The following is a 27,182-nucleotide window of genomic DNA, read 5'->3' on the forward strand; positions in this document are numbered from 1 at the left end:
TGACAGTTCAGAACCTGGAGCCTGCTTCCGATTCTGTGTCTCCCTCTCTGCCCTCCTCCACTTGAGTTCTGTGTCTCTCTGTCCCTGAAAAATGAATAAATGTTAAAAAAATTTTTTTACAAAGAAAGGAAAAATGGGCCTTCTTTTTCATACATGTTTCGGTTTTCAATGACTTTAGTATAAACATACCTTGACAAAAATTTTCTCTGCTTTTTAAATGTATTTGATCCAACAGGTATTTCCTTTCTAAAGTATTTGCAGCGCAGATAAAACACGCAGCTTCATGCCTATCACTCCGTTTCTGTAGTTTGTTTCATAGCCACTTGCGAAGTTTGTGCGAGGTCTGGGGAAGAGGTTTGTATCAGACCAACCGAACTGACAGTTCAAAGAATTTCAAGTGTTGAAATCTGAATGACTTTCCAAGGGCGTAGCCCACACATCCGCTGAAGAAGAAAAAAATCCTTAAGCCGTCCACTGGCAGACTCTGTCACAAATATCTAATCGACAGGGAGAGTCTAAGTCAGCACATGGACATTTTTTCACGTTTTTTCAAGCAGGCTTCACACCCTTGAACTCAACGACCCGGGATCATGAGTCCCGTGGCCTCCTGCCTGAGCCAGCCAGGCGTCCCAGCACCTGCGCATTTTTGAGCTCCGTTAATTCTGCCCCTCCTGTCTGAGGCAGCATTCCCAGAAGTCCAGTGCCCAAGGCTACTGTTATCATTACCTCTGCCCCGTTCTCAAAGGGAGCACAGAACTTGGAGCTCAGGGGGGATTACAGGACCCGCTTCACCCGCCTGCCCCGCTCTGCAGTAGCAAAGCCACGTATCTGGCTGCAGGGTCTGTGGACGGGGGTAAAACATTAAACCCGGATCCTGCACCACCCAGGGTTGCTGGACGCTGTGTGCCCGAGTCAAACTAGCTCAGGAGAACTGGGTGCCAACAGGAGCCTGGAAGCCGGCTCGGTCCGATGGAACACTCACCTTGCTGGTTGGCAAGACCTCGCTGTGGCTCCCTGGCACAGTGGGAGGTGTTGAAGTTCAGGGCCTGCCGGGCCAGAGGTGTCGTGGGTCACGAAGGCCAGACGCTGGGCGCACTGGACTTTTCCCAGTGGTAGGACGGGAGTGAGGTAGGCGCTCCCGCCTGAACTGGCCGCACGCATCGCTCAGGCCGCTGCCTTGGAATGTTCCTTGGCCCCTTTTCCCTCTTTCTGTGCAAATCCTGTGTCTCCTCCTCCCTGAGCGGGAGAGAGACGGCCTGAGAGAGAGAACCCTCTCCGTGAGCCATTTCAGCTTTAGTATTTGTTCCTGTCAACGGAGTCTCAGCTCCTGCTTTTGAACCCGTAGTGTCTGATCCCCCAAGTGCGGTGTTTTGCTGGGGCTGGGTGGCCAACTTGGCTTTGTTCGCCACCTGCTCCCCATCCCTCCGCTGAGGCCCCCTAGCAGGATGGCGGAGGAGGGAGCAGTGGGCCAGGGGAAGGGTCCTTGCTGTCTGCCTGACTTCCACTGGGATAGGGGACACACGCAGCAGGGGGAAGGGGTGAGGAGGGAAGGACAGGAGACGTGAGTGCTCTAGACAGCTCATCCCCTCCTGGTGAGCAGGTGCCCTCAGCCCCGCCCCGGGCCCTGAGGATGGCAGAGGCCCATTCCCTGGGGGGCAGGCGCACTCACCCCTGCCAGAGCTGGCCGCTCCCCATGCAGAGGGTCCCTCCCCCACCTGCAGCACTGTTTCCTGCCTAAATGTATTTCTCCAGCTTCTTGGAGAAAGCTCGTGAACCACCCCCATGCCGGGTCGGGTTGCTGATGTCCCCGCACCAGCGTGCCCAGGACCCAAGCCTGAGCCTGCAGCCATGCTGTCAGGCTCCTCGATGTTGTGTCCCCGTGGTGCCCAGGCGCCTGCACGGGGTGGCCTGTGGGAGCCCCCTGCGGCCAGCCCCAGCTGGGGGTGGGGGAGCACTTGGGCTCGCTCCAGGACCTGCCTGCGGGGTCCCCTGCGCCTGTGGTGGCCGCCCCCCGGGGGACCCTAGACACATCCTGGCTTGGGAATGAACTTCTAGGCGGTCCGGGATGTCTGTGGAACTGCGCACGTTAGATGCAAAAGAGTTACAGGCGAAATAGGCCTTAGTGGAGTCTTGCCAGAGGGAGAGAGAGGTAGAGAAAGGAAGAGAGAGACAGAAGGGGAGTGAGGCTTGGAAGTCCCCTGAGCTGTCATCTCAGCCCTCAACCCCTGAGGGGTGTCCCTCAGCCCATCCACCCAGCACAGCTCAGGAGACCCTGTCCTGGCCTGTACCCCACCCAGAGTCTGCGTGTGCACCGCCTGGAATTTTCCTGCATGCACCAGGGGAAGAGGGCTGTTGACCCGTCCTCCCGAACAGCAGGCCTAGCAGACGCCTGGCGACAGGTCTCCTCCCTGTAAATCATTAAATTGGCTCTGGGTACAATCAGGCCCAAATCAGGGGACACTGGCCCAACTGAGCCAGGCGCCTGCCAGCCTGCCCCATGCTCCCGGAACCTCACCACCTCGCAGCATGGATCGGAGCCAACACCAGGCAGAGGCCGGCAAGGGCAGGGACCTGGGGTCCCCGGGGCACCGGCCTGCTGCTCCCTCTTTTACTCTGCACTCCGTCCCCTAAGTCGGCGGGCTGCAGGGCATCCTTGCTGGGAAAGTGCCCCCCAGCTGACTTGTAACTGGTGTGAGGACAGCAGTGAATACCAGTCACGGTTGAATAAACGCTTTCCTTAACCGGGGGCCCTGATCCCGTGGGAAAGGACCGGCCTGCTGGGAGGGCACGCCTGGGGGGGGGGTCAGTCTGCAGGAGCCTCGCCAGGCTCTGTGTTGCTCCCGGACTGTGTGATCGGGCTGGGCTCTGTGGAAGTGGCAGACGCAGACACGCTCACTGGACCAAACACAAGTCTGCGTTGTGTACTCCTAAGGGTCCCCAGGGGTCATTGCCCTCACCCTGCCCGTGTGCGGCCGTGGGAAGGGTCCGCTTCCCCCAGCAGGCTCTCGGGGGCCAGCCTGACTCCCCACGTTCCCGTCTCCTGCCTTCCGGGGAAGAGCTCGGGCGCACGGCTTCACCAACACCTGGGTCGATGGGACTTTGATGGAGCACCCCTGTGACAGACACTAACGCGACCTGGTCGGACTCGGAGGAGGTGAGTTGCCAAAGGCTACGGGACTCTGAGGAACGTTGCCGGGACCTGTCTGTGTTTACGTCTCAGGCTCCTACTCACGGCACCACCAAGAACCCGTATGATGCCATGTCATAGAACCCACGTTGGGTCTGCCCTGAGGGACGCAGAGGGTGTCATGAGGAAAACTGGAAGTCATTTTGAGGTCACATGAGGTGGCCTCATAGGAGGGAGGGAGATTCCCAGGACACGGTGCTCTATGTCAGTCTCCCTGTGGGAACAGGGACCTAGTCTCCATGGCGAACTGCGTCCACTCAGAGAAGGTCAGGGCCACCGCCAAGTTTTCAAGAGGTCGTCTATCTGTGGCAAGTACCGCATGGAGACTCAACTTTGTCCCAGAAGAGAGTCTCACGGGAGCCAGATCTTATCACAGCCTTTGCTCAGATAGCCTGTGGACAACTTGGGCGTTCTGGCAGCCAACTGGCACATAATTTCTTTTTTAATTTTTAAAAACGCTTATTTTTGACAGAGAGAGAAAGAGCGCGAGCAGAGGAAGGACAGAAATGAAGGGGGAGACACGGAATCTGAAGCAGGTTCCCGGCTCTGAGCTGTCAGCACGGAGCCCCATGTGGGGCTCGAACTCACAAACCACAAGACTGTGACCTGAGCCAAAGCCGACGCTTAACCAACCGAGCCACCGAGGCACCCCGGTTCCCACAGGCTTGCTTGGTTTGTTTAATTTGCAAACAATGCTGAAAGCACACATGAGGGGGAGATCGTAGCTGAGAGGTAATTGAACTTGCAAGTGTGCTACAGGCCTGCAACTTCAAGATCCCCGGCCTCGGTTTTGATAGCATCGTCAGCTGGTGGGTGTTTTCATTGAAAAGACAGGCATCTCATCCGTGGGTCATTCTTGCCAAGATACAGTTGGACCACAATGTACCCAGAAGTGTGGTCTCCGAGGATGGTCAGTGGCCCACAGTCTGCGACACGCACGCACACACGCACACACACACACACACACACACACACACCCATCTGTCAGGCTGCTTAAAGAAGGGAAATTGAAACCACTCGTGATACCACTAGCCGCCTGTGAGCAGCAGTGCAGCTGGGAGCTGGGGGCTGGGGGCACAGACAGGCCCAACCCTGTGGCCACAAGACTCCTGAGCTCTGCAGGGTCCAGCGCAGGGAGCGCAATGATACATCTTTGGCAGCTTGGTCTCGAGTGAAGGTCAAATATATATATAATGTATGTGACAGAGTAGCCATTAGAATCCACAAAAGCAAAGACGGACGGTTTCCCTTGTGGGCAAGGACAAGGAATGAGGAGCCCATGGGACACTGACTGGGGACACACACACACACACACACACACACACTCGCACTCAGGTCTACCGGGTCTGTCTTGTCTCTTGCGGGCACGGGGTGGTAGGAACTGAGAACATACGGTCAGCCTCATCCCTGCGAACACAACAAGGAAGGTCCCTCGGCCACCACCGGTGGAGGGCCGCGGATCTTACCAGGGGCAGTGGTGCCCCAGGGGACACCTAGCCATGCCTACACACGGCTTTGATCTTGCGACTGGGCGGAGGGATGTCCTCCTGGCATCCAGCGAGTAGAGAATGCCGCTAGACCCCCTACCATGCACAGGATGGCTCCACGCCCCCAAAACATGATCCCGCCCTAGACGACAGTGGTGTGCAGGACACGAAACCCCTGTCCAAGTCAAAGCCGTGCCTTCTTCATTTTTAAATGTTTTTTGGGGGGGTACTCAGGGCTCCCAACCAGAGCAATTTTGTCCGCCACCCCTCGCGACCCTTGTCAATGAATGGAGGCCGGTTGGGGAGAGGGGATGCCGTTGGCGTGGAGTGGCCAGAAGCCTGGTACGCTGCTCAGCTCCCTCCAGGGCACAGGGCGCACCCCAGTGAAGAAGGACTCCACGTGGTAAGCGGGCTGACATGGAAAGAGCTCACGTCCCGAGTATTCACAGTGAGGTCAAGGGGCCCGCGTAAGTGTCTGTCACGGGATCCTGGGGTGGGGGGCGTCTTCCTCCAAAACCTTAATAAGAACAAGTCGCGCAAGGGAAACTTTTCTGTTCTCCCCGGATCCTTAACGCCGGATGCCTCGCTACCTCCCTCCCTTCTTGTACCTCTGCCCCCTCATGTATTTTGTTTGTCGGGGGTCAGGGTAGTTTTTAACAGCTTTATGGGTGTGTAATTCACACACACATTACATACATTCATCCTTTCAACGTGTACAGTTCAGTAGGTTTTGTACATTTGCAGGGATGTGTGGCCATTATCTGGTTCCAGAACATTTTTCTCACTTCAAAAAGAAACGCGGTGCCCATTAGCAGTCCCGCCACATTGCCTCCTCCCCCTGCCCCTGGCAACCACTAATCTGCTTTCTGTCTCTAAGGATTTGCCTGTTCTGGACATTCCATATGTTACAGGCTGGATTGTGCCCCCCCCCCCCACACACACAAGGGTCATACATGGAAACCCTAATTCTTAGCACCTCAGAATGTAACCGAATTTGTGCGTAAGGTCTTTAAAGAGGTGATTAAGGTAAAAATGAGGTCAGTAGGATGGGCCCTGATCCCATAGGGCTGGTGTCCTTGTAAGAACAGATTAGCACACAGATGCACACACGGAGGGGCGACCACGTGAGGACACAGGGAGGAGGTGGTGTCTACACGGCAAGGAGAGAGACCTCAGGAGGGACCAGCCTTGCTGACACCTTGAACTTGAATTCCAGCCTCCGTAACTGTGAGAAAATCCATGTCTGTAGTTTAAGCCGCCCGGTCTGTAGCGCTTTCTTCCAGCAACCCCAGCCGTATAAATAGAATCGTCCGGGCAGCTCACGGGTCCTGTCCCTGTGCTTTAATAAAACCACCTTTTTGGCACCAAAAAAAAAAAAAAAAAAAGGTAGCGTCCAGCATGTGGCTTCTCAGTCTGGCCTTCCCTCACCTTCTGCCCACGGGCCACATCTCCTGCATCCCGCCCCCCGCTCCCGTCCTTTCTCCCTCTCTTGGGGTCTCACCATCCACTCTCCTCTTACGAAAAGCTCTGGGTCCTGCCTCTTCTGCCAACCCATCCCGACAGACACTCATGTTCAGGGGAAAGCTGCGGGGAAAACCCTAGCTAGTGTTGGGGCAGAACCAAGATGCCGAGTTGACTTTTAAGAGGTAAGGTTGCGCGTGATCTGAACCTAGTGACTCACAAATACAAGTTACAGCATTTGCCAATGCATTCACTACCACTTTCATTTTTTAGCTGTGAGGATGGTTTATTTCTAGTTATCTTTATAAATGCCTTGATATCTTCACCCACAATATTTTGGATTATAGTGAAGGCACGTCACAAGCGTTTTCATGCAATTCACTGCTGCAGATAAAGAATTTGTGTTTCTTGGTTTGTAGCTGCCAATAGGCTCTGTGATCCTCTGCGTTTAAATGTGATAGATTCAGACAATTCTTCCACGTTCATAGAGCCGTCAGCGTTCCTCCCGAGAAACAGAACTAATAGAGGACACAAGCTAAGAGAGTTATTGCAAGGAATTGGCCTATGCCCTTGGAGGGGCTGGTTAGGCACGCCTGAAATCTGTAGGGCACGCAATAAAGGCAGACTGGAATTCTCTCAGAAACTGACAGAAGCCGCTGTCCCCAGGAACAATTTCTTCTTTCTCGGGGTAACCTCAGCCCTGCTCTGAAGACCTTTTACCTGATTGCGTGAGGCCCAGGCGGATTATCCAGGATCATCTCCCCTGCTTTCAGTCGTTGATTATGGACCCATCTATAAAACCCATCTGCAGCATCATTTAGATTTGTGTTTGTAATGGGTTAAAATGTATCCCCTCCAAAAAATCCTAACCCCCTGGTACCTGTGAAAATGACCTTCATTGGAAATAAGGTCTTTGTAGGTGGAATTCAGCTAAGGTGAGGCCATACTGGGTTAGGGTAGGTCTCAAATCCAATGACTGGTGTTCGTTTAGGGGAAAGAGAGATTGGTGCACACACACACACACACACACGAGGAAGAAGTCCATGTGAAGAGGTGGAGGGGGGAATGAGACAGCTGTAAGATCAGGAACAGATTGCTGACCACCAGCAATATATTCTCGGCTCATCTAGGAAACTTTCCCATCTTCTTCTTCTTTTTCTTCTTCTTTTCTTCTTTTTTTCTGGGTAGAACATTAACATCTGAAAATTCAAACCACCTTGGAATTATCTACTCATTTGAAAAAGCTATTTTAGTCATCCAAGGGGATCTATGCAAAGGCAAAGTACCCTTTGGGGAGCATACTTCTTGATTCCCCGTTCTAAAAAGCATTCCTTCCTTCTGTGCTCTTACCCACCGCTCAGACAATTCCCCGGAAAGCCTGTGTCTGCTCAGGTCAGCCCCACACCTGAGTGATTGATGGCTATGCGCTGGTGTGGGCTTCCGTGGGTAGGTAGGGGGGGGGAGAGTTTTATCTGAAATAGTCACTTATAGAAAGGTGACTCATTCTCATTATTATCTCAGAAGTACACTAAAATGATCTTTCCCTTCCCCACTCCCTTAGGGACATTTTAAGAATTTTACATGACATATTTCTGATCTTATCAAATGGCTGTGATCTAACTAAAATAACAACAAACAGAAAGACGTCCTTACATAGGTACTGCAGAAAAGCCCCGTGGTCTAGTTTCATGGAGTTTTATGGTATATTCCTCGAATCTTCTGAGTTCCCCCCTTTTTTTTGTCTTTTAAGTCGATTTTCTTTTCTTTCTTTCTTTTTTTTTTAGTTTATTTATTTATTTTGAGAGTGAGAGAGAGAGTGTGCACAGGAGAGGGAGAGAGAGTGGAGGAGAGAGAGAATCCCAAACAGGCTATACACTGTCAGTGCAGAGCTGTTGTGGGGCTGGAAATCCCGAACCGTGAGATCATGACCTGAGTCAAAACCAAGAGTTGGACACTTAATCAACTGAGCCACCCAGACTAATTCAATCTTCTTGAGATGTAATTTACACATTGTAAAGTCCACCCTTTTATTTTTATTATTTTTTAAAATGTTTATTTATTTTTGAGAGAGAGACAGAGCATGAGTGGGGGAGGGGCAGAGAGAGAGGGAGACACAGAATCCCAAGCAGGCTCCAGGCTCTGAGCTGTCAGCACAGAGCCTGCCATGGGGCTTGAACTCACAAACCGTGAGATCAGGACTTAATCCGAAATCGGACACTTAACCCATTGAGCCATGCAGGTGCTCCATAAAGTCCACCCTTTCAGAATACGGTCCTATGAGTTTTGACCAACATTTACAGTGATGTAACCAGCACCCTAATCAAGATACAGAACAGCTTGGTCACCCCCCCCCCCACCAAATTCCTCCATGGCCCTCCATAGTCAATATCTTTCCTCATGCCTAACCCCAGAAAATAATGATCTCAGTATTTCACCTTTTCCTGAAAGGTAAAATGGAATCATGGAGAATGTTGGCCTTTGAGACTGGCTTCTTCTACTTAGCGATTTACATTTGAGATGCATCACGGGGCTCAAACTTGCTCCTTGTTAGGGCTCATTAGTGCTCCATCGTACAGGTCTACATAGTTCATTTATCCAGGTTCTGTTGAAGGACATTCGGGTGTTTTCAGGTTCTGGCAACTATGAATAAAGCTATTTGTGTGCAGAGTTTTGTATGAACCTAACTTTTCACTTCTCTTGGGTTTATAATTAGGAGGGGAATTGTGGGGTGCGTATACTCACTGACATACGTCTGATCTTATCAGGTGGCTGTTCATGTTGTAGAAACAACAACATCAAAAAGATTTGATGACAAAGGCAGTGCAGGAAAATGCAAATATTCCACCTCCATCTGGTTTCACCTGTGCCTTTCTTGAAACTGCTGGATTTTGTCAGTGTGGTGTCCTGCTTCACTATGTGGGAGATGAGTTTGTGCAGCGACTATTTATAAAACCAGCCTCCCTCCATGCGTGTTCTCTATAGCCAGTTTTAAACACTCAAGGCAGAAGTGGAAACAAAGAGAGGAAAAAAAGCACGTAACTTCTTCTAACAAAATATGGTTACCAAAAGGGAGGTGGGGGGAGGAACAGTCTTTTGCAAGTTATAATCTCCTGTTATTTTGTACCTATGACAGCTGTGTGTTATTTGGGGGAGAACTGAAATTCTTTCCTGTCCTGTGCACTTTTGAGTAAGCCTGGGCAGGGTTTTCTGTCCTTGCTTTGGGTGTGGGGACGGGTGGGCTGTGAAATCATACGCTGATTGAGAGGCAATGAGGTTCATGTTAGAAAAGACCATGAGTGTGGGAGTGAGAGTTGCTGGGTTTGAGTTCGCTCTGCCTCCCTTTTAGCCTAAGACCTTCTGCAAGTCTTCTGCAGAAGACAGAAGGTAGCCCATGCCCGGATAGCTGCCCACTACGTAACGTCCTAGAACTGGTGAAGATGCCCCATCCTACGCCAGAAGGGACTTTGCAGATGTGACTAAATGAACAACCTTGCCATGGAGAGACTGCGATGGCTGATACAGGTTGGCCCAATGTAATCGGCAAGATCTTTGGAACCGGAAAGGGAAAAGTGAAGGAACAGCAGGTGGGAATGATGTCATGTGAGGACAAGAGTTGCAGGAGGTCCTGGGCCACCGAATGCGGGCTCTGGACACTGGGAAAGGCAAGGACACAGAATCTCCCCCTGGGCATCCAGAAGGACCAAAGCCCTGATATTCACACGGTGGTACGCACTCAGGACTTCTGAGCTCCTGAATGGTCAGATGATGGGTTGACTTTAAGCCACTAGGCATGTGGTGATTTGTTGCAGCAGCGATAGGAAAGTGATACAGCCATTAACCGAAACTCAAATTGCTGCCTCTGTAAAATGGATATGCTTGTAACCAGTCCATGGGCTGCTATGATGATTGATCAGTGAGGTCATCTTGAAAGTGTTGGGAAAACCGTAAGACAACCCTGTTAGACACAAAAAGCAGAGCGCTCGTAACATCTCAGCTCTTCCTCTGCTCACCAGTGTGCACGCTATCAGGATACGTCTAGGGATGCCTGTATGGCTCAGTCAGTTAAGCCTCTGACTTCAGATCAGGTCATGATCTCACGGTTCATGGGTTCGAGCCCCGTGTCGGGCTCTGTGATGACAGCTTGGAGCCTGGAGCCTGCTTTGGATTCTGTGTCTCCCTCTCCCTCTGCCCTCCCTCTTTCTCTCTCTCACAAATAAACACTAAAAAATATTAAAAGGGGCACCTGGGAGACTCAGTCGTTTAAGCGTCCGACTTCGGCTCAGGTCATGATCTCTCAGCTCAGGGTTTCAAGGGTTCAAGCCCTGCTCAGAGCCTGGAGGCTGCTTCAGATTCTGTGTCTCCCTCTCTCTCTGCCCCTCCCCTGCTCACGCTCTCTCTCTCTCTCTCTCTCAAAAATAAGTAAACATTAAAAAATTTGAGAAAAAAAAGGTTACATCTCATTTCACTCACTTCTGATGACCTTTCCTCTTCCCAAGTGGGTGGCTGTGCCCAAGCTTCAGGCATGTCTGCTCTTCTGAAACCAACCACTGTCCCCAAACAGGAAGGGCTTGGTTTCCAAAGACAATCTGGGCTTCTTTTCCATCATCATTGTTCTCCTTCTTTTTCTTAAATATGAAAAAAAAGGTGTTTCTTAATTTAACTTATTCTGAAAATTTTTTTGAAAACACACTATAATAAAAACAAACAATTTCGTAGGAAGAAGTTAACAAGGTACATGAGGAGCCTTGAATCACTCAGTCTCGCAGAAAGAAGGGTCCGCAAACTTTCTGGAACCCTCCAGACAGTCAATGTTCTTTACGTTTTGTGGGCCATCAGGTATGTATCAGTCAGTGAACTGTGTGCCCTTACTGGGCGGTAAGCAGTAAAAGAGTGGGTGTTTTTGTGTTGTTGTGGAATTTCATTCATGGGAACCGGGATTCAGATTTCATAGAATTTTCACATGTCACGAGGTATCACGCTATTCTTTTTCCCCTCCATCTTTTCCAAGTGTAGCATTGTGGATACATTAGCTTGTGGGCTATAGGATCCCAGGTGTAGGAGCTGTGGTCTGCTAAGTCCTGTTCTAGAACAGATGCTCTAGATCAGAAACAGGGAGTTTCACCTTTCTGGGTAGGTGTTCCTTTCCAGTGACTATACATTTTGATATTTTGCTCGTCATGGAAGTTTGTTGCTTTTTTTTTTTGCATTAATTTTGATTTTTTAAACGTGGCATTATAATATTATTTATCTTGAGTCTGTTTTTGGTGTGCCCTTAAACTCACCTCCCCTTAATGTCATGGCCCATTTCCCACGGGAGGGGTCCGTGGTGGGGCATGAATGAATCCGGGTAGGCGGAAGGGCAACAGAGGAACAAAGATTCCACTTTCTCCCTAGGCGGGAAGATCCCAGGGACAGATTTCAGGGGGTCTGTGAACTTACAAGGGGAGAAAGATCCACCGTTTGAGGATCGCTAACCGCTAACTAGCTGAAATTCAGCATTTCAGACGACTCTGAATGTCTATATTCTTCTCCGATGAATGACAGCAGCTTTAACAGTGTCTTTAATTTGTTACCAATTTGTCATCAAGAGAAGCCTGATCTATTTTTAGAGCAGGTTACAGTTGAAGCCGATTTGGTCTCATCACTGTTTTGAAATGACAGCAGTTCTTGGAGCCACCTCTACGGCTTACGACTAGAAGTAACGAGAAAGCAGCACGTGCGTGACCATATGAGATTTCTAAAAAAAATTTGTGATAACTATATTTTAACATAATCGGGTTACTTTGCAATCCTATGTATTATTTTGTGTGTTTTGTGCATCATTAAGCATTTAGAAACAATATTCACTGAGCTACTAAAGAAGGTCTGAGGCATAGAGATGGTTGCAGATGTCCTCACTTGTCCTTTACTATCTTAGGTCTAGTCTTCTCCTCTGAATATTGGCGATCAAAATCCCTGCCTTCCGGAAGGGGAACAAATAGTTTCGAACAGAGAGGGAGGCAAACCATAAGAGACTCTTAAATATAGAGAACAAGCTGAGGGTGGATGGGGGGGGGAGGGGAGAGAGGGACATGGGTGATGGGCATTGAGGAGGGCACCTGTTGGGATGAGCACTGGGGTTTGTATGGAAGCGATGAATCATGGGAATCTATTCCCGAAGCCAAGAGCGCACCGTATACACTGTGTGTTAGCTAACGCCACAGCAGATTAGATTTAAAAAAATCCAATATCCCGCATGGACCCCCACACCAACTGCAAGGTGTTCTCAGCATCGAAATGATGTGAACTGAACGCGACGTTCCAGATGGAAAAACAACAGCAGCAATAACACAAGAGCAGCAACAGAAAACCCAGCAACTCACACGCATTGGTCTGTTGGAGCTGGCCTAACACAGCACCATACACTGGGTGCTTTAAACAGAAGTTTATTTTCTCCCAAACCTGGATGCTGGAAGTTCAAGATCAAGGTGTGAGCAGCATTAGCTCCTCTTGGGGCCTCTCTCCTGGGTGTGTAGATGGCTGACTTCCCTCAGTGTCCTCATGCTGTCTTCCCCCTGTGTGTGTCTGTGTCCTAATCAACTTTTCTTATAGGGACCCCGGGCACATTGGATAAGGGCCCACCCTTATGACTTCGTTTAACGTATTTACCACTTAAAGGCTGTATCTCCAAATAGGGTCAATTCTAAGGTGTGACTGGGGCCAAGGGCTTCTACATATGAATTTTTTTTGGAGGGGGACACAATTCATCCCATAGCAACACATTAAAAAAAGGAACCTGCGTGGTTCAATTGGTTAAGCCTCCGACTTCAGCTCAGGTCATGATCTCACAGCTTGTGAGTTCGAGCCCTCTGTCTGGCTCTGTGCTGATGGCTCGGAGCCTGGAGCCTGCAGCCTGCTTTGGATTCTGTGTCACCCTCTCTCTCTCTGCCCCTCCCCTGCTCTCTCTCTCTCCGTCTCTCTCAAAAATAAATAAATGCTGAAATAAACAAACATCATCTCACATCCATGGCGAGCGATGGACCGCTTTGTCCTCTGTGTTCCTGTTTACCTCTCCAAGTAACACCTCATGTGCCACCACCAGCACGTGCTCCAACTTAGCTCCTTTCATAGTTTACTCGAAGCTAAGACATGCTCTAGGAATGTCAACGAAGGATCGTGGCAACATTTAGCATGTCAGTCCTGGAATCTCAGGGCTTTCTGAGCAGGCCGCTCATGGAGACAAATATTGCCTACGCGTTAGGAATCTTTCAAAGTCAGATGAGCCTGGGGGAAATTGGACACTGGAGTCAATGAAAACCGGACAGGAAGTCTGAAGAGAAGTTTCATACCTCTTCCTACTCTTTATTCATTTATTTAAAAAAAAATGGTTAACGTTTATTCATTAAGTTTTTTTTTAATGTTTATTTATTTTTGAGAGACAGAAATAGAGCACGAGCAGGGGAGGGGCAGAGACAGAGGGAGACACAGAACCCGAAGCAGGCTCCAGGCTCTGAGCTGTCGGCACAGAGCCAGACATGGGGCTCGAACCCATGAACTGCGAGATCATAACCTGAGCTGAAGTCGGACACTTGACCAACTAAGCCACCCAGGTGCCCCGTTACTTTTTTTTTTTTTTTTTACGTATCGTATTTGTTTTGAGAGATAGAGAGCCGGCGGGGGAGGGGCAGAGAGAGAGAGGGAGAGAGAATTCTAAGCAGGCTCCAAGCTGTCCGTGCAGAGCCCGATGTGGGGCTCTATCCCACAAACCTTGAGATCATGACCTGAGGTGAGATCAAGAGCTGGATGCTTCACCGACCGAGCCACCTGGGAGCCCCGATGAAACCCACAGTTTAGAGTTCAGAACATTAGAGTTCACTCTGTGTCGTGTAGTTCTCAGTGTTTGGACAAATGTAAAATACTGTGGATGCTCTGTTACAATATGGAATAGTTTTACTGCCCCCAAAATGCCCTGTGCTGCACCTGTCTACCCCTCCCCATTCATCCCCAGAACCCCTGGCATCCACAGATCTTTTCAGTTTCGCCTTTTCCGGAGTGTTACTGAGTTGGAATCATATAGCGTGAAGCCTTTTCAGAGCAGCTTCTTCCACGTAGTAATATGTTCACGAAGTCCCTCCATGTCTTTTCAAGGCTTGATAGCTCATTTCTTTTTATTGCTGAAGAATATTCCGTTGTAAGGCTGTTCCACAGTTCCTCTTATCCATTCAGCAACTGAAGGGCATCCTGGCTGCTTTTAGTATTTGCAGATTATGAGTTCCCATGGTGTATGGTGCCCTTTTGTGTAGACATAAGTTTTCTACGTAGTTGGGTAAATGCTTAGGAGCACAATTGTTGGATTATACGGTAAGACTATGTCTAGCATTTGGAAAACACTAAATTGCCTTCCAAGGTGGCCTTACCATTTTGCATTTCACCCTCAATGCATAAAAGTTCCTGTTGTTTCTCAACCTGTTAGCATTTGGTGTTGTCATTTTTTGGGTCGAGGGGGTGACTTTAATAGATGTATGAGGGTATTTTTTTTTTGTAAATTTTTTTTAAACATTTATTTATTTTTGAGACAGAGAGAGACAGAGCATGAACGAGGGGAGGGCCAGAGAGAGAGGGAGACACAGAATCTGAGGCAGGCTCCAGGCTCTGAGCTGTCAGCACAGAGCCTGATGCGGGGCTCGAACTCACGGACTGTGAGATCGTGACCTGAGCGAAGTCGGAGGCTCAACCGACTGAGCCACCCAGGCGCCCCAAGGGTATTTTTTTTTTAATGTGCAATTTCCTAGTGATATATGTCAGCATCTTTTCATATGCTTATTTTCCATTCGTATTATCTCTGTGGTGAGAGATCTCCAGATATGTTGCCATTTTAAAATTAGGTTGTTTTCTTGTTGTTGAGCTCTGAGAGTTCTTTGTATATCTTGGACACAATCCTTTATTAGATATGGATTTTGCAAATATTTTCTCCCAGTCTATCACTTGTCTTTTCATTCTCTTAACAGTGGATTTGTAGAGCAGATGTTTTAGAATTTGATGAAGTTCGGCTTACCAATTTTTTTCTTTCATGGGTCATGTTTTGGATGTTGTATCTAAAAACTCATTCCTTGGGGTGCCTGGGTGGCTCAGTCAGTTGAGCATCTGACTTAGGCTCAGGTCACGATCTCCCAGTTCGTGAGCTCAAGCCCCACGTCAGGCTCTGCTGACAGCACAGAGTCTGGAGCCTGCTTCGGATTCTGTGTCTCCCTCTCTCTCTTCCCCTCTCTCTCATTCATCCTCTCTCTTTCTCAAAAATAAACATTAAAAAATTAAAATAAAAACAAAAAACTCATTGCTAATCTCAAGGTCACGTAGATTTTCTCCTATGTTATCTCCTAGAAGTTTTATAGTTTTGCTTTTTACATTTAGACGTATGATTCATTTTGAGTCAGTTTTTGTGAAAAGCATAAGGTCTCTGGCTAGATTATTACTACTATTTTTTTGCATATGGATGTCCAATTCTCTAGAACCATTTGTTAAAAAGGATATTCTTTCTCCATTAAAATGCCTCTGCTCCTTTGCCAAATTAGTTCAGCCTATCTGGGTTGGCTTCTCCTGCCTTTTAATGAAAATTTTGTCTGCTGTTTTGGGGGGGGGGGAATACGGATAGCATTTGGGGCAAGCAGACTCTTGTCAGCAACCTCCAGTCAGCAACCAAAAATAATTGTTTGGAATATAGATCTTGCGCCCTGGATACCTGCTGGAATCACTGCTGCTCACAGCTCCCCTCCCTCCCCCCAATATACCTTCACTTTATCACAAGGCAATAACTCCTCTCCCGCTCTAGTTTATTTCCTGTTTTCCTTGTTTCCTCCCACCATATAGGACGCACATTTGAAAAAAACTGCAAAACACATCGAATAAAATAGTCCTAATTTGCCACCTACCTACCACCCCTCTGGTATTTCAGATAGGGGAGTATCAGTTTATCATGATAAACGTAGGCGGTCTATTTTCCTGTCTGAGGTCTTACAAAGTCCCTGAGGGGTCCTAAAATAAGCTAGGCTCCTCACTTACAAGAAGACCTTTGGGATGTTACCAAAGAGACAAGATGGATTCTGAGCCCGCTTGCTTTGTTAGTTACCGAAGACCAGCTGTGAAAATTGGTTAACACCGGTCATAGTTTGGAGGATTTCCACCACTTTCCTGTACTTTAAATGATTGGCACCTGCCAACTAATCAAAACATACAAAGAGGACTTTTCACCAGGTTTAGTTCGGAATTTCCAAGCAACCAACGACAGGCAGGCCCAGCAAGCCAGAGGGCTCGTTTGGCTGCGCGGCTACTCGAGAGTGTGCGGTAGCCGAGGGCCGCGTCCCCGTAAAGCCGAGAGCTGTAATGATGTCAACTTGTTATTTACTTTCCAAATCTGAATGACTGAGCAAGGCGAAAGGAGAATCAATCAACCACAATGTGACCCTACAGGCGGAAAAAACGCAGCGCTCCCACCAGCAGGCTGTGGGGGAAGGGAAGCACGTGTAACCCGGGCAGGGTTGCATCATGAGCTTGCTCGGGCTTTCAATTGCACCCTTGGTTTTTCGATTGCATGTAATACCTCAGCATCAGTCCGCACAAGCCCAGGGAGCCGGGGAGCAACGAAGGGCAGGCTCAAGGGAAGGCCCCACCACGTCCTTTTGGGGGGCCTTGATTGGCAACTGATACATAATAAGACCCAATCTATTCTGCTGATTCACAATTATGGAGACTGTGTAAGTGTGTATTTTTTATTGATGTGCTCTAATAATGGTGTTGCAACAGTCGTTTTACATCATTGACGTTTGACAGCAATATTTGGCCGGGTGATTTTTAGGTCCGCCTTTTTGATGGAGGTCCAGCCCCTTAAAAACTCACCTCCGGCGCCCCCCCCTCCCTAGTCCCCCCGCGCCTACAACCTGAACAACAAATGGTCCAGTGTCCCAGAAAGGAGCAAGTGAGGTTACGGTTTAAAATGCTGAGTGTACTGAGCTCTTAGCGCAAAGCTCTTTATACCCCAAAGGGAGGGGCAAACTTATCTTAAAATATTCAACAAAGCAGACCCCGAAGTACTGGGTGGTGGGCGCGGTTATCTGATTAATTGAATTAAGGGACGCGGGTGGTGGTCAGGGGTCTCCAAACTGGAGGGGAGGAAGGAGCTCTGGGGACTTTAATGAACTGGGGCTGGGCCAAGTAAGCCTCAGCAACGTAAAACCCTTTGCAAAGCCTATGGGTGGGGTGGGGTGGGGTGGGGTGGGGGTCGGGAGTGAGAAGGCCCCAGGGCCCAGGTACCCCCAACTCCAGAGGCCCCCACACCCGAGGTCCTGGCCTCCACCTTCGTGTGTCTGAGTTTCTTTCTCCACGAGCATTTCTGGATTTTCCCGGGAGGTGTTTTGCAAAGGTCGAGGCTCCGCCTGAGCCCCCACTTTTTTGGGAGGGGGAAGAGGCTTTTGGGGTGTCCTCTAAGCCGCCGGTTTTGAGAGAGATGCACCCTCGGGCAGGTTGCAGGGGGCTGTTAGGGTAGCTGAGTAGCTGCTGCTTTGAGGTGGGGGAGGGTAACACACTAGCAGTGGCTTGGGTTCCCCTCCCCCCTGGAAACCGCGGGGGTGGTGGCCCGGATTCCTGTACCCTCTGGGTAGTGGGGGAAAGGCTGGGTTTGGGAATAGGACTGCGTGGGGGTAGGCCCGTGTTCCCTTCATCTCCCAGGGAGGCCACTGGGAAAGGGAGAGGCCCGGGTTCCCCTCACCCACCCTAGGCGTGGGGGCGAGGGCAGAGTTTAGACTTGAGGGCGGTGTAGGGTCGCAGGTTCCCCCATCGTGAGGGAGGGGCCGGATTGGGACGCCCGGCCTCTCTAGAAGCTGCGTGGGGGCGCGGACTCTCACCCCCTTCAGCGTGGGGGGAGGGGCGGCCCTGGAGGCCCCTCCCCCGGCCGTGGGGGAGGGGCAGGCTTGGGACTGGGCCCCCCCCAGGGCTCAGGGGCGGGGCCGAATGGACGCGGGTTCCCCTCCCCCGCCCGTGGGGGAGGGGACGGGCTGGGGGGGGGTTGGGGCGCGCTCCCCTTCCCACCCCCGTCCCCCCCCCCCGGGGCCCTGGCCTTGGGGGGAGGGGGCGGCGGAGGCGGCCCCCCTGGCAGTCCTCCCGGCCGGGGTCGGCGCGCTGGCGGCCGTTCCCCCGCCCCGGCGGAGGTCACTGCCCGTGCCGGTCCCTCCCGCCGTCCCGCCCTCTCTCGCCGCCGCCGCCGCCGCCGCCGCTCCCGCCCCAGCCCCCCCCACTCTCCGCTCTCGGGAGCGAGGAGCCGCCAGCGCCCCCGCCCCGCCGCCGCCGCAGCGCCCTCGGCCGCCATTCGGCACCCGAAACTTTCCAGCGCCCGCGCCTCTCGGGGACTCGCGGCGGCGGGGCGGGGGCGGCCCGGGGGCGGCGCGAGGCTGCTCCGGGGCGCCGGGCCCTCCTCGGCCGCGGCACGGCCCGGGCTCGGCGACGGCCGGCGGCAGGGAGGCTCGGAGCGCGGCGGCGCCGCCACAAGTTGCGCTGCCGGCGGCGAGGTGAGTGCGCGGGGCTCGGCCGGCCGGGCGCGGGGCAGGGGGCGCAAACTTCTCCGGTGGGGGGGGGGTGCTGGCGGGCGGCTCGGGGCGCCCGCACGCTCCGCCCGCCGCCGGGGCTCTGGAGGGGCAGGTCCCCAACTGTCCCCGGGGCTCGGGCAGGGGTGCGGCGCGCTCCCTGCAGGCTGAACAATACCCCGATGTGGCCGCTCCCCAAAGTGCCGGCGCGTCGGGGGCGGGCGGAGGCTGGCGCGCGGGGGGTGCGGGGGCTCTGTTTGGGGAGGGGAGGCGGCCGGTAAGTTTGGGGAAGCGCTCGGGCTGTCCCCCGGCGCCTCTTTGTCTGTGTCTTCTGGGGCTGGCGGGGCGAACCTGCGCCGCCGCGGGATCCCCCCGTGGGGGAGGGGCGCCCCATTCATCCCCGGGCGCCGGCCAGCCCGCCCGGGACCGGCTGGAAGCGCGGCGGCGCGCGGTGGAGTGAGTGGCGGGCGAGGCGGCGGCGCGGGCCCGGCGGCCGCTCAGTTTCCGAGAGGCAGAAACTGTCAAGGAAGTCGGGAGCTCCCCGGCCCGAGCGAGGGGACCTGGCTAGGGGCGACATCGGTGGGTGGAGGGCGGGGGGCGCCCTTGGTCAGGCGGGGTCTGCCGAGTGCGGCCTGGAGAGGGTGCAGACCTGTTGCTCCCGGGCTCGGCGGCGGGGGGTGGGGGGGGGTGGGGGACGGGAGGGGTAGGGGGTGGAGGGGTGGCCCCCCTTCAGTGTGTTGAGCTGTGCACTCCATGGGGACTATCCCTATGGGGGGGCGGTGCTCGGAACGGCGTGGGGGTGTGCCTTCGGGTGTGGGTGACCGTCTGGTATATGACAATTTGGGGTCGCTAGAGGCCCGCCCGCGCTCGGGTAGGGCCTGGACTTCACGTGCGTCGCCTGCGCGCGCGGTCAGGCCTCGGCCCGGACTCTCTGCACGGCCTGGCATTCTCCGAGCCAACTGCCCTGGAAATTCCACAAAGTTAGAGTCGGTGGTGTGTGTGTGTGTGTGTTTTCCTCCTCTTAGTCGGTAATTTTGTGGAGCAGAACCCAGAAAGAAACAAAAACTCGCTTGCTATCGCATCCTCGACTGTTTCTGGTTTGCATTGTCACATGTGGCTTTACCCGACTTCTGGCTGTTTTTCTCCCTAAGTGCCGCCTGAGTCCCTAGTTTAACCTGGAAGGGGAGGGGCGGGACTCTAACTGAGACGGGGGAGAGCCCTCCTCAGGTCCCGAGCGTTGGTTTCCGGGTAGCAAATGGCTCTTGACGATTTTATGAAAAGTTTACAACTAGTCATTCTTGGAAAAGACATGATGGGGGGGGGGGGCGTAGGCAAGAATGTTGAGTTTGGCACAATTAAGACGTCGAGATGACACTTTAGTTTTAAAGGATGTTAACGTTTCGCATGTGCTGCAGATCGTCCTGGAAAACCACCCAGCTGGATAACTAATCCAGGGATAAAAGTTGAAGTTCATCGTTTGACCCAGTTGTTAAAATGGCCCTTAAGGAGATTCCAGCTCTTAAATGAAATGTGCATCTGTGGGACAAAAATGGGAGATTTTGGGTATTTTGTTTGGTGGCGTGCCCTGTGGGGCCAGTGTCAGTGGATCCTCTGGGATTGGCTTTTCTTTCTGCTTTTATCCGCAGCTTGGTCGGTCCAGTAATTATCAACACCCCCATTTAAATTTCCCAAACCTCAGTGCTCCTGAATGTTTGCATGTGTTAGGGGGTTGGGGAAGGATGGTGCGCAGGTGCTGTCGAGGTTAGTGTTGAATCTCATCCCTACCTGTGGGAACTTCGGGCTCCCTCCTCCGGGTGATATTTGCCTGAATGGGCAAACTTCTCCGTCAGGAGTTTGCCTGAATGGGCCCTTAGGAGGGGTTCAGTGGGCTCCAGAGCCTGAAGAGAGGTGGACAGAGCCCTTGGACCCAGCTCTGTCAGGACACCTTGCTTGGCTAGAAACCAGCCTATGTCCCCATTTGGCTTGAAGTAGCGAAAGGGTCCACCCTCTTAACACTCTGCTGCTGACCTTGAAGGTCTGCAACTTTTCCGAGTGTCCTTTCTATGTGTGCAGAACTGAGACTTGAAATCCTGGTGCTCATTGAGTGCTGGGAGGGAGAGAAAGAAAGAACGTGTGTGTGTATGTTTTCTGGAAACTATAAAGTTGCCTGTAAATTTTAGTTGTTCCTGTTGTGCAAATCGAATAATTGTCTACACGTTACTTGAAGGCCACGCACTGAGGATTTTACAGGCACTTGATGCCCTGTGTGTGGTACTTCTTGTCATCCTGCTGTAGGGGACACTGAGTTGCTAACATTTAGGGGAGGAAGGATTGTCTGATTCTTGAAGCCCAGCTCTTATGCTTGGAGTTCCTGTTTTCCTGTTTACCTAGCACGAATTTTCACATTTGGAGACCTAAAGTTCCTTAAATGACATGCACGCATTCACGAGCGAGAACGTACATTGAAATCTGTTCAGAGATACAGGCCCAGGGGCTCCAGTGTGTCAAGAAACATCGACCACAGCGGAGGGACTGCTTTCTATGGTTTCACTGTCCAGTATAGTAAGCACTAGCCACATGTGAATATTTAGATTCAAATTAATTAAAACTAAATAAAATAAACAATTCTGTTGAGTTCCTGTAGCGATAACTCACATGCTTGGTAGATGCCTGTGGCCAGTGACCACTATATGAGACAGCACAGGACATGCGGAAAGTTTTCTTAGAGGGTGCTACTCTATAGTTACTGCAAGGAAATATTGATAAAAGTTGGTGTACTTTACGTAGGGGGAGGGGAGAGGTTGTTAAAATTTGAAATAATTCACAGATAAACCTTTTAAAAAAAATGAAAGACCCATTTCAGCTATGATTTACCCAGGAAAGTGATTTCAGTGAATGGATTGTTATTTCTTTTCTTTTTTTTTTTTTTTTTTTAAAGTAGGCTTCATGCCCAATGTGGGGCTTGAATTCACCCCCTGGGATCAAGAGTCGAACGCTCTACCAACTGAGCCAGCCAGGCACCCCCAGTGAATGGAATCTTGATCTGAAATTGACAGCAATTTTGGATTGAGGTGCTTTGGACCAGTTCTGAATTAGAAAACCGGAACGCAAGCCCGAGTCTCCCACTGAGTGTTTAACCTTGGGTGAGGCGGGTAGCCTCTCATCTCTGTGCATCCTTTTTCCCACCTGAAGAAAGGTATAGCCATTAGCCAGGCCCCAAGATGCCTGCCTAAGCGAATGGTGGGGACTGTCCTTGGGATGGTGGAGCCCAACTTGTCAGCATCGGTGAGGCCCTGTGTGGGTGATTGAAGGTGCGGCCATGTGTGATGTGTTTTAGCCTCTGTTTGCTGTGGATACCACAGGCTTTCAGCCCCCCACCCCCGTGATAAGTCTTAGTTTTGAGGTTCAGTCTCTTGAGGTCAAAATCTTCCGTATTAAAAAGGCAGATAAGGAATCCTTCCAACAGAGTGAGATTTCACAATCGTCAGAGTATTTTTTTTTTTTTTTTTTAATGGCTGAGTACTAGCTGTTTCCTGTACACCAGGTCCCTGAGTCAGGATGTTATTTTTATTAGTTGCTGTGATCTTTGCACAGCTCTTTGTATTTTTTATAGTAATTGGCTAGAAATTTTATTTGTAAATGAGGGTGGGGGGAAAACCAATTTTGTGTCTGCCAGAGAGAGAGGTGACTTCCCAGATCACCTTTCTGCCATTTGTACTCGCTTATTTTTGTTTCTTCAGGGCTCTGGCTTGACCCGTCAGCTTTTGGCAGAAAGTACTTACAAATACCTAGGATGTCCCTGATTGTCTTCCAGAGGTGGGAGAAGGGTCTACGCAGGAGGAGGCCAAGCCCACAGAAGCCTTCTGATTCTCAGTTACCTGGTGGGCCGGTGAGCAGCTCAGCTCAGCTCACCTGGGGCTGCCCCCTGCCTACTTCCCGCTGGGGGTTCTGGATTCCTGGGGTCTGCGCACGAGGCACTGGCAGGCCGATCTAGCCTAGACCGCAGCCCCGATGGCTCTTTGGTGCGACAGGATGCTGTCTCAGCGGTGGTTTCCTAATCCTGGCATTTGCCCTCTCTTCCCCTCTTAAAAAAAAAAAACACGTGGAACATAGAATAAGTTGTTGGCCTTTCACCCCTGAAGACTTTTGTTTATAGGGGTACCTGGGTGGCTCAGTCGGTTGAGAATCTGACTTCAGCTCAGGTCATCTCGCGGTTCACGAGTTTGAGCCCTGAGTTCGAGCTGCGAGTCGGGCTCTGTGCTGACAACTTGGAGCCTGGAGCCTGTTTCAGATTCTGTGTCTCCCTGTCTCCCTGCCCCCCACCCCCGCTAGCGCTCTTTCAAAAGTAAATGTTAAAAAATAATTTAAAAAAAAAGACTTTTATTTTTTAAAGTTTTTTTTTTTTTTTTTTTTTTCCCCCTAGAGGAAGCACTTATTCACAAGTGGAGAGGGGCAGGGAGAGAATGAGAGACAGAGATGGAGAAGAAATCCCAAGCAGGCTCCTCGCTGTCAGGCTCTAACTCATGAACCAGAAGATCAGGACCTGAGCTGAAGTCTGACTCTCAACTGACTGAGCCACCCAGGCACCCTGCCCCTAAAGACTTTTAAAATATAGTTTCAATTGGGAAGCAAGGCTAAAGTCATTTTCTTTTTTCTTTTTTTTTTAATTTTTTTTTTCAACGTTTATTTATTTTTTGGGACAGAGAGAGACAGAGCATGAACGGGGGAGGGGCAGAGAGAGAGGGAGACACAGCTAAAGTCATTTTCTAAACACTTTTTTTTGTAACTTGGAGATAAACTACCCCCCCCCCCCCCCCCCCCCCCCCCCCCCCGCCAACTATTTTTAGTATTGAAGGAAGTAACTGACCTCTTGAGTGGGAGACTGGATGTGAGTTTCCCCCTCGGGTCTTGCCCTCCTCGGCCTTCCCCCACGCCCCACATCCTTTCCCTGGGGTTTGACCAAACTACGCTGGCCAGATCGGCCAGATGAGACGCAACAAAGCCAAAATAAAAACTGGATGTGGGAAGGGACTGGCGAAGTCAACATGTTTATGTAGGCAAAGAGAGCCTCATCTGACAAAATGAGTTCAAAACCTCAGGGGAAAAACCCAGCCATCAAGGAATTCGCTTCCCAGGGTGGCTTTGTGACCAGGGTGCAGGGAACTTGACTAAAGACGGTCGTGTTCACTTGGGGCCCCTGGGTGGCTCAGTCGGTTGAGCATCTGGCTCAGGTCGTGATTTTGTGGTTCAGGGGTTCCAGCCCCACATTGGTCTCGCTCTTGTCAGCACAGAACCCACTTTGGGTCCTCTGTCCCCCTCTCTGTCTGCCCCTTCCCTGCTCGCACTCTCTCACAAAAATAAATAAACATTAAAAGAAATACATGGTTGTGTTCACTTGAGTGGACAGGTTTGTCCCCATATCGCTGCTGTTAAATGCTTATTGAGAATCTGCTGTGAGTGAAGACTGCAGACGTGTCCTGGAACCCAGTAAAAAAAGACAAAATTGGGGCAAATTTAAAGTTAATACACTGGCAAAGATGTTTTTTAATTTCGCAGAGGAAGCCGGGTGCCATTTCTTTTGCTTATGTTTGTTCTTGGCAGACGGGAGCAGAGGTGGCGATGGGATGATACACAGGTGCAAAAGAAAGGAACGTCTTCTGAGGTGAAGGCAGGGGATGCTTTATGGGAACTGGGCTTGGAGCCCTCAGCTCTAGGATCTTGAATGAACTCACGGTTCTCAGGGCATTTCAGCCTCCTACTTTCAAAGGTGTTTGGCAATGTCTAGACACGTTTTCAGTTGTCACGGCTTGGGGGAAGGGCATGGTGGTGCTCCTGGCATCTGCAGGGGCGGGGAGGGGGGGGCGGTCTGTGGATGCTGCCGAATAGCCTACATTGCACAGGACAGTCCCCACCATGAGGAATGATGGGCACCCAAATGCCAGTGGTGCCCAGGTGGGGACACCAACCCTGGATTAAACAGCATACAATCCTGTTGGAGAAAGAGTAGGGGGCGGGGGGAAGGTGGGTACCAAGAAAAACCTGTGTATCAAGTTCTGTGTTCCCTTTTTTTCTTTGTTTGTTTTTAGGTTTTTATTTTGAGAGAGTGCAAGCTGGGGAGGGCAGAGAGAGGGAATCCCAAGCAGGCTCTGCACTGCCAGCACAGAGGCCTGTGTGGGGCTCGACTCATGAACCCTGTATGAGATCACGATCTGAGCCGAAGTGAAGAGTCGGATGCTTAACCGACTGAGCCACCCAGGCGCCCGTCACGTTCTGTGTTCTCAAGGTACACCTGTCCATTTTGGGAATCTGTTAGGAAGTGAATTACATCCTTTGGCAGATTGAGACAGGAAGTTTGCAGTGCTCACAGGGGAAGAGGAGACAGGCTGAGTGCACTTCGAAGATGGAATGAAAAGACCAGGAGGGCCGTGTGTGTGTGTGTGTGTGTGTGTGTGTGTGTGTGTGCGGTGTCGTGTCATGTCGTGTCGTTGCCCAAGCTCCGCCTCAACACCAGGAGTTCAGAGACCCCAGATGCAGGTGTTTCTTGAAGGCGTGTTTCTGGACTTTTTCCTCTTGATTCTATGGATGTCGTGCATTTGCTAGGTCTTACTTTGGATCAGCTTCTGTGTACTGACGCTACTTATTGTGGAAAAAATGGCACCTGTCTCGTGTTTATGCAGTGACATGGGGGTCACCCTGGAGTTGAAGTTATCCCAGTACTACAGGCTGTGCAGAAGCTCGTGAGCGTGGGGGCGAGTGAGTGAAGTTTCGGCCGCTCTCGGGACTCGGTGCTGCCTCTGTGTCCATCCCTTCTCTGACTCTCAAACTTCACAAACCGGGGCAGCCAGACATGGATCTACATTTTCCAAGGATCCCCTGGAAGAGGTGCCCTGTTAGTGTCTAGAGTCCGGTCCTGCTGCGTGTCTGGTCATCCAGAGCCCGCCAGTGACCCCAGAGGAGCACCGGGCCTGGCCTGCACGGGTGTCTTCTGGGCCCTTGGTGGCCCTGGGTCAGGTGACGCAGCTGTGGGGGGAGCTTCGTCTGTGGACAGCTTGCCTTGCGCTGCCCGCCTCTTTGGGCAGATCAGTTTCTTTCTCTAGCATTAGTTTTCTCATTTAGAGAGAGAGAAAATAGAATCTATTTCTCAGGCTTGTGGCATTAAAGGAGATAGGATTATTACCCTGCCTGGAGCCCCGCCTGCCGATACCTTCCTCCACTCCGAGGTTGGGAATTGGGTGTGCAAATGCATCTTTATTAGTTATGATGGTCTCCAGCGCTTGCTTCCTCTTTCTTATCTCTTCCTCCCCACCCCCTCCCCACCTTAAGTTAAATTTCACTGCTGCTTATATATATGTCTTTATATTTAATTTTTCGTATCATTCTACAAGATTGATTATCCTCTCTTCCTGTGTACAGTTTTGTGAATTTCGCTACACGCGTAGCTTTGTGTAACCAACACCAAAAGATGGGTACGGTACAAGTCTATCACCCCAAAGGCACTTGTGGTGCTTCCCTCCATAGTCACCCGGCCCCCCACCACTAACTGAAGTGCTCACCCAACAGCTCTGCCCACTGGGTCTTGGTAATTGCGTTTCAACTCTGGATCAGATGCCTTATGGAAAACCCTTCCACTCTCCCAGCACCTTCCTTTGTGTTTCTCTCTGATGGCACATGAACTTCACACTTTTGCACACATGGGCCTATGTGTTTGCCTCAGAACAGCAGGGTTTGCACTGTGGGTATTATCGAAAGCAGGGAGAAGAAACCCTTACTGCTTCTTAATATTTGGGGGCGCCTGGGTGGCTCAGTCGGTTGAGCGTCCGACTTCGGCTCAGGTCACGATCTCGCGGTTCGTGAGTTTGAGCCCCGCGTCGGGCTCTGGGCTGATGGCTCAGAGCCTGGAGCCTGCTTCCGATTCTGTGTCTCCCTCTCTCTCTGCCCCTCCCCCGTTCATGCTCTGTCTCTCTCTGTGCCAAAAATAAATAAACGTTAAAAAAAAAAATTTTTTTTTTAAAAAATATTTGTAGGAAGCCACGGAGTAAGGATACCAGGTGTCTTGTTGGGGCAGCCAAAGATCTTCTGCTCTTTTCTTGTACTGGTTAGTCCTCGCCGCCAGATGAGTCGAAATGGGATGTTTTCTGATGCACTTTCAGAAAAACGTTTCCTGACTATTTCTGCCTCACCCCCCAAACACGCTTAGTATGTGAACTGTATCAGTGAGTTATAAAGTCCTGTCTTCAGTTTCAAAAAACAAGACCCACGCGTGGAGTTGTTGCGTTTTTTGCCAATGGGGGTAGTAATTGGAAAAGAAAAGCTAAAAATATAGTTGTATTTGCGTCACTTTGTTGTAGAAATAAAATGAATTCCTATGTCTGTGCGTGTCTGTAGTTGTTGACCTGTGCTTTAGGCTGTAATTTCAGTTTTTGTGGTCTAATAGGAGATGGCATGTTTTCTAGAGGAATGGGCTTGGTGTTTGGCTTTGGCCAGATCCTGCCCTGG

The 27,182-nt window shown here is 51.0% G+C and overlaps 2 protein-coding genes across 5 annotated transcripts in view; one reads left to right on the forward strand and one right to left on the reverse strand.

The window, feature by feature from the left end:
* The window catches only part of LOC122477724, a 129,339-nt gene extending 128,178 nt beyond the window's left edge, over positions 1–1,161 (reverse strand). Inside the window, exon 1 of the mRNA XM_043571051.1 lies at positions 983–1,161. Within this exon, the coding sequence (XP_043426986.1) occupies positions 983–1,161 (179 nt within the window). The remainder of the gene's footprint in view (positions 1–982) is intronic.
* Positions 1,162–16,762: 15,601 nt separating this feature from the next.
* The window catches only part of TBL1X (transducin beta like 1 X-linked), a 234,292-nt gene continuing 223,872 nt past the window's right edge, over positions 16,763–27,182 (forward strand). Inside the window, exon 1 of one of the 4 annotated variants that reach the window (XM_043571099.1) lies at positions 16,763–16,865. The gene's annotated coding sequence lies outside the window, so the exon portion shown is untranslated. Of the gene's footprint in view, positions 16,866–18,550; positions 18,672–27,182 lie in introns of those variants that run through there. The other 3 variants (XM_043571098.1, XM_043571100.1, XM_043571096.1) reach the window with 3 other exon arrangements.

Source organism: Prionailurus bengalensis, chromosome X (assembly GCF_016509475.1).
Source record: "Prionailurus bengalensis isolate Pbe53 chromosome X, Fcat_Pben_1.1_paternal_pri, whole genome shotgun sequence".
NCBI lineage: Eukaryota > Metazoa > Chordata > Mammalia > Carnivora > Felidae > Prionailurus > Prionailurus bengalensis.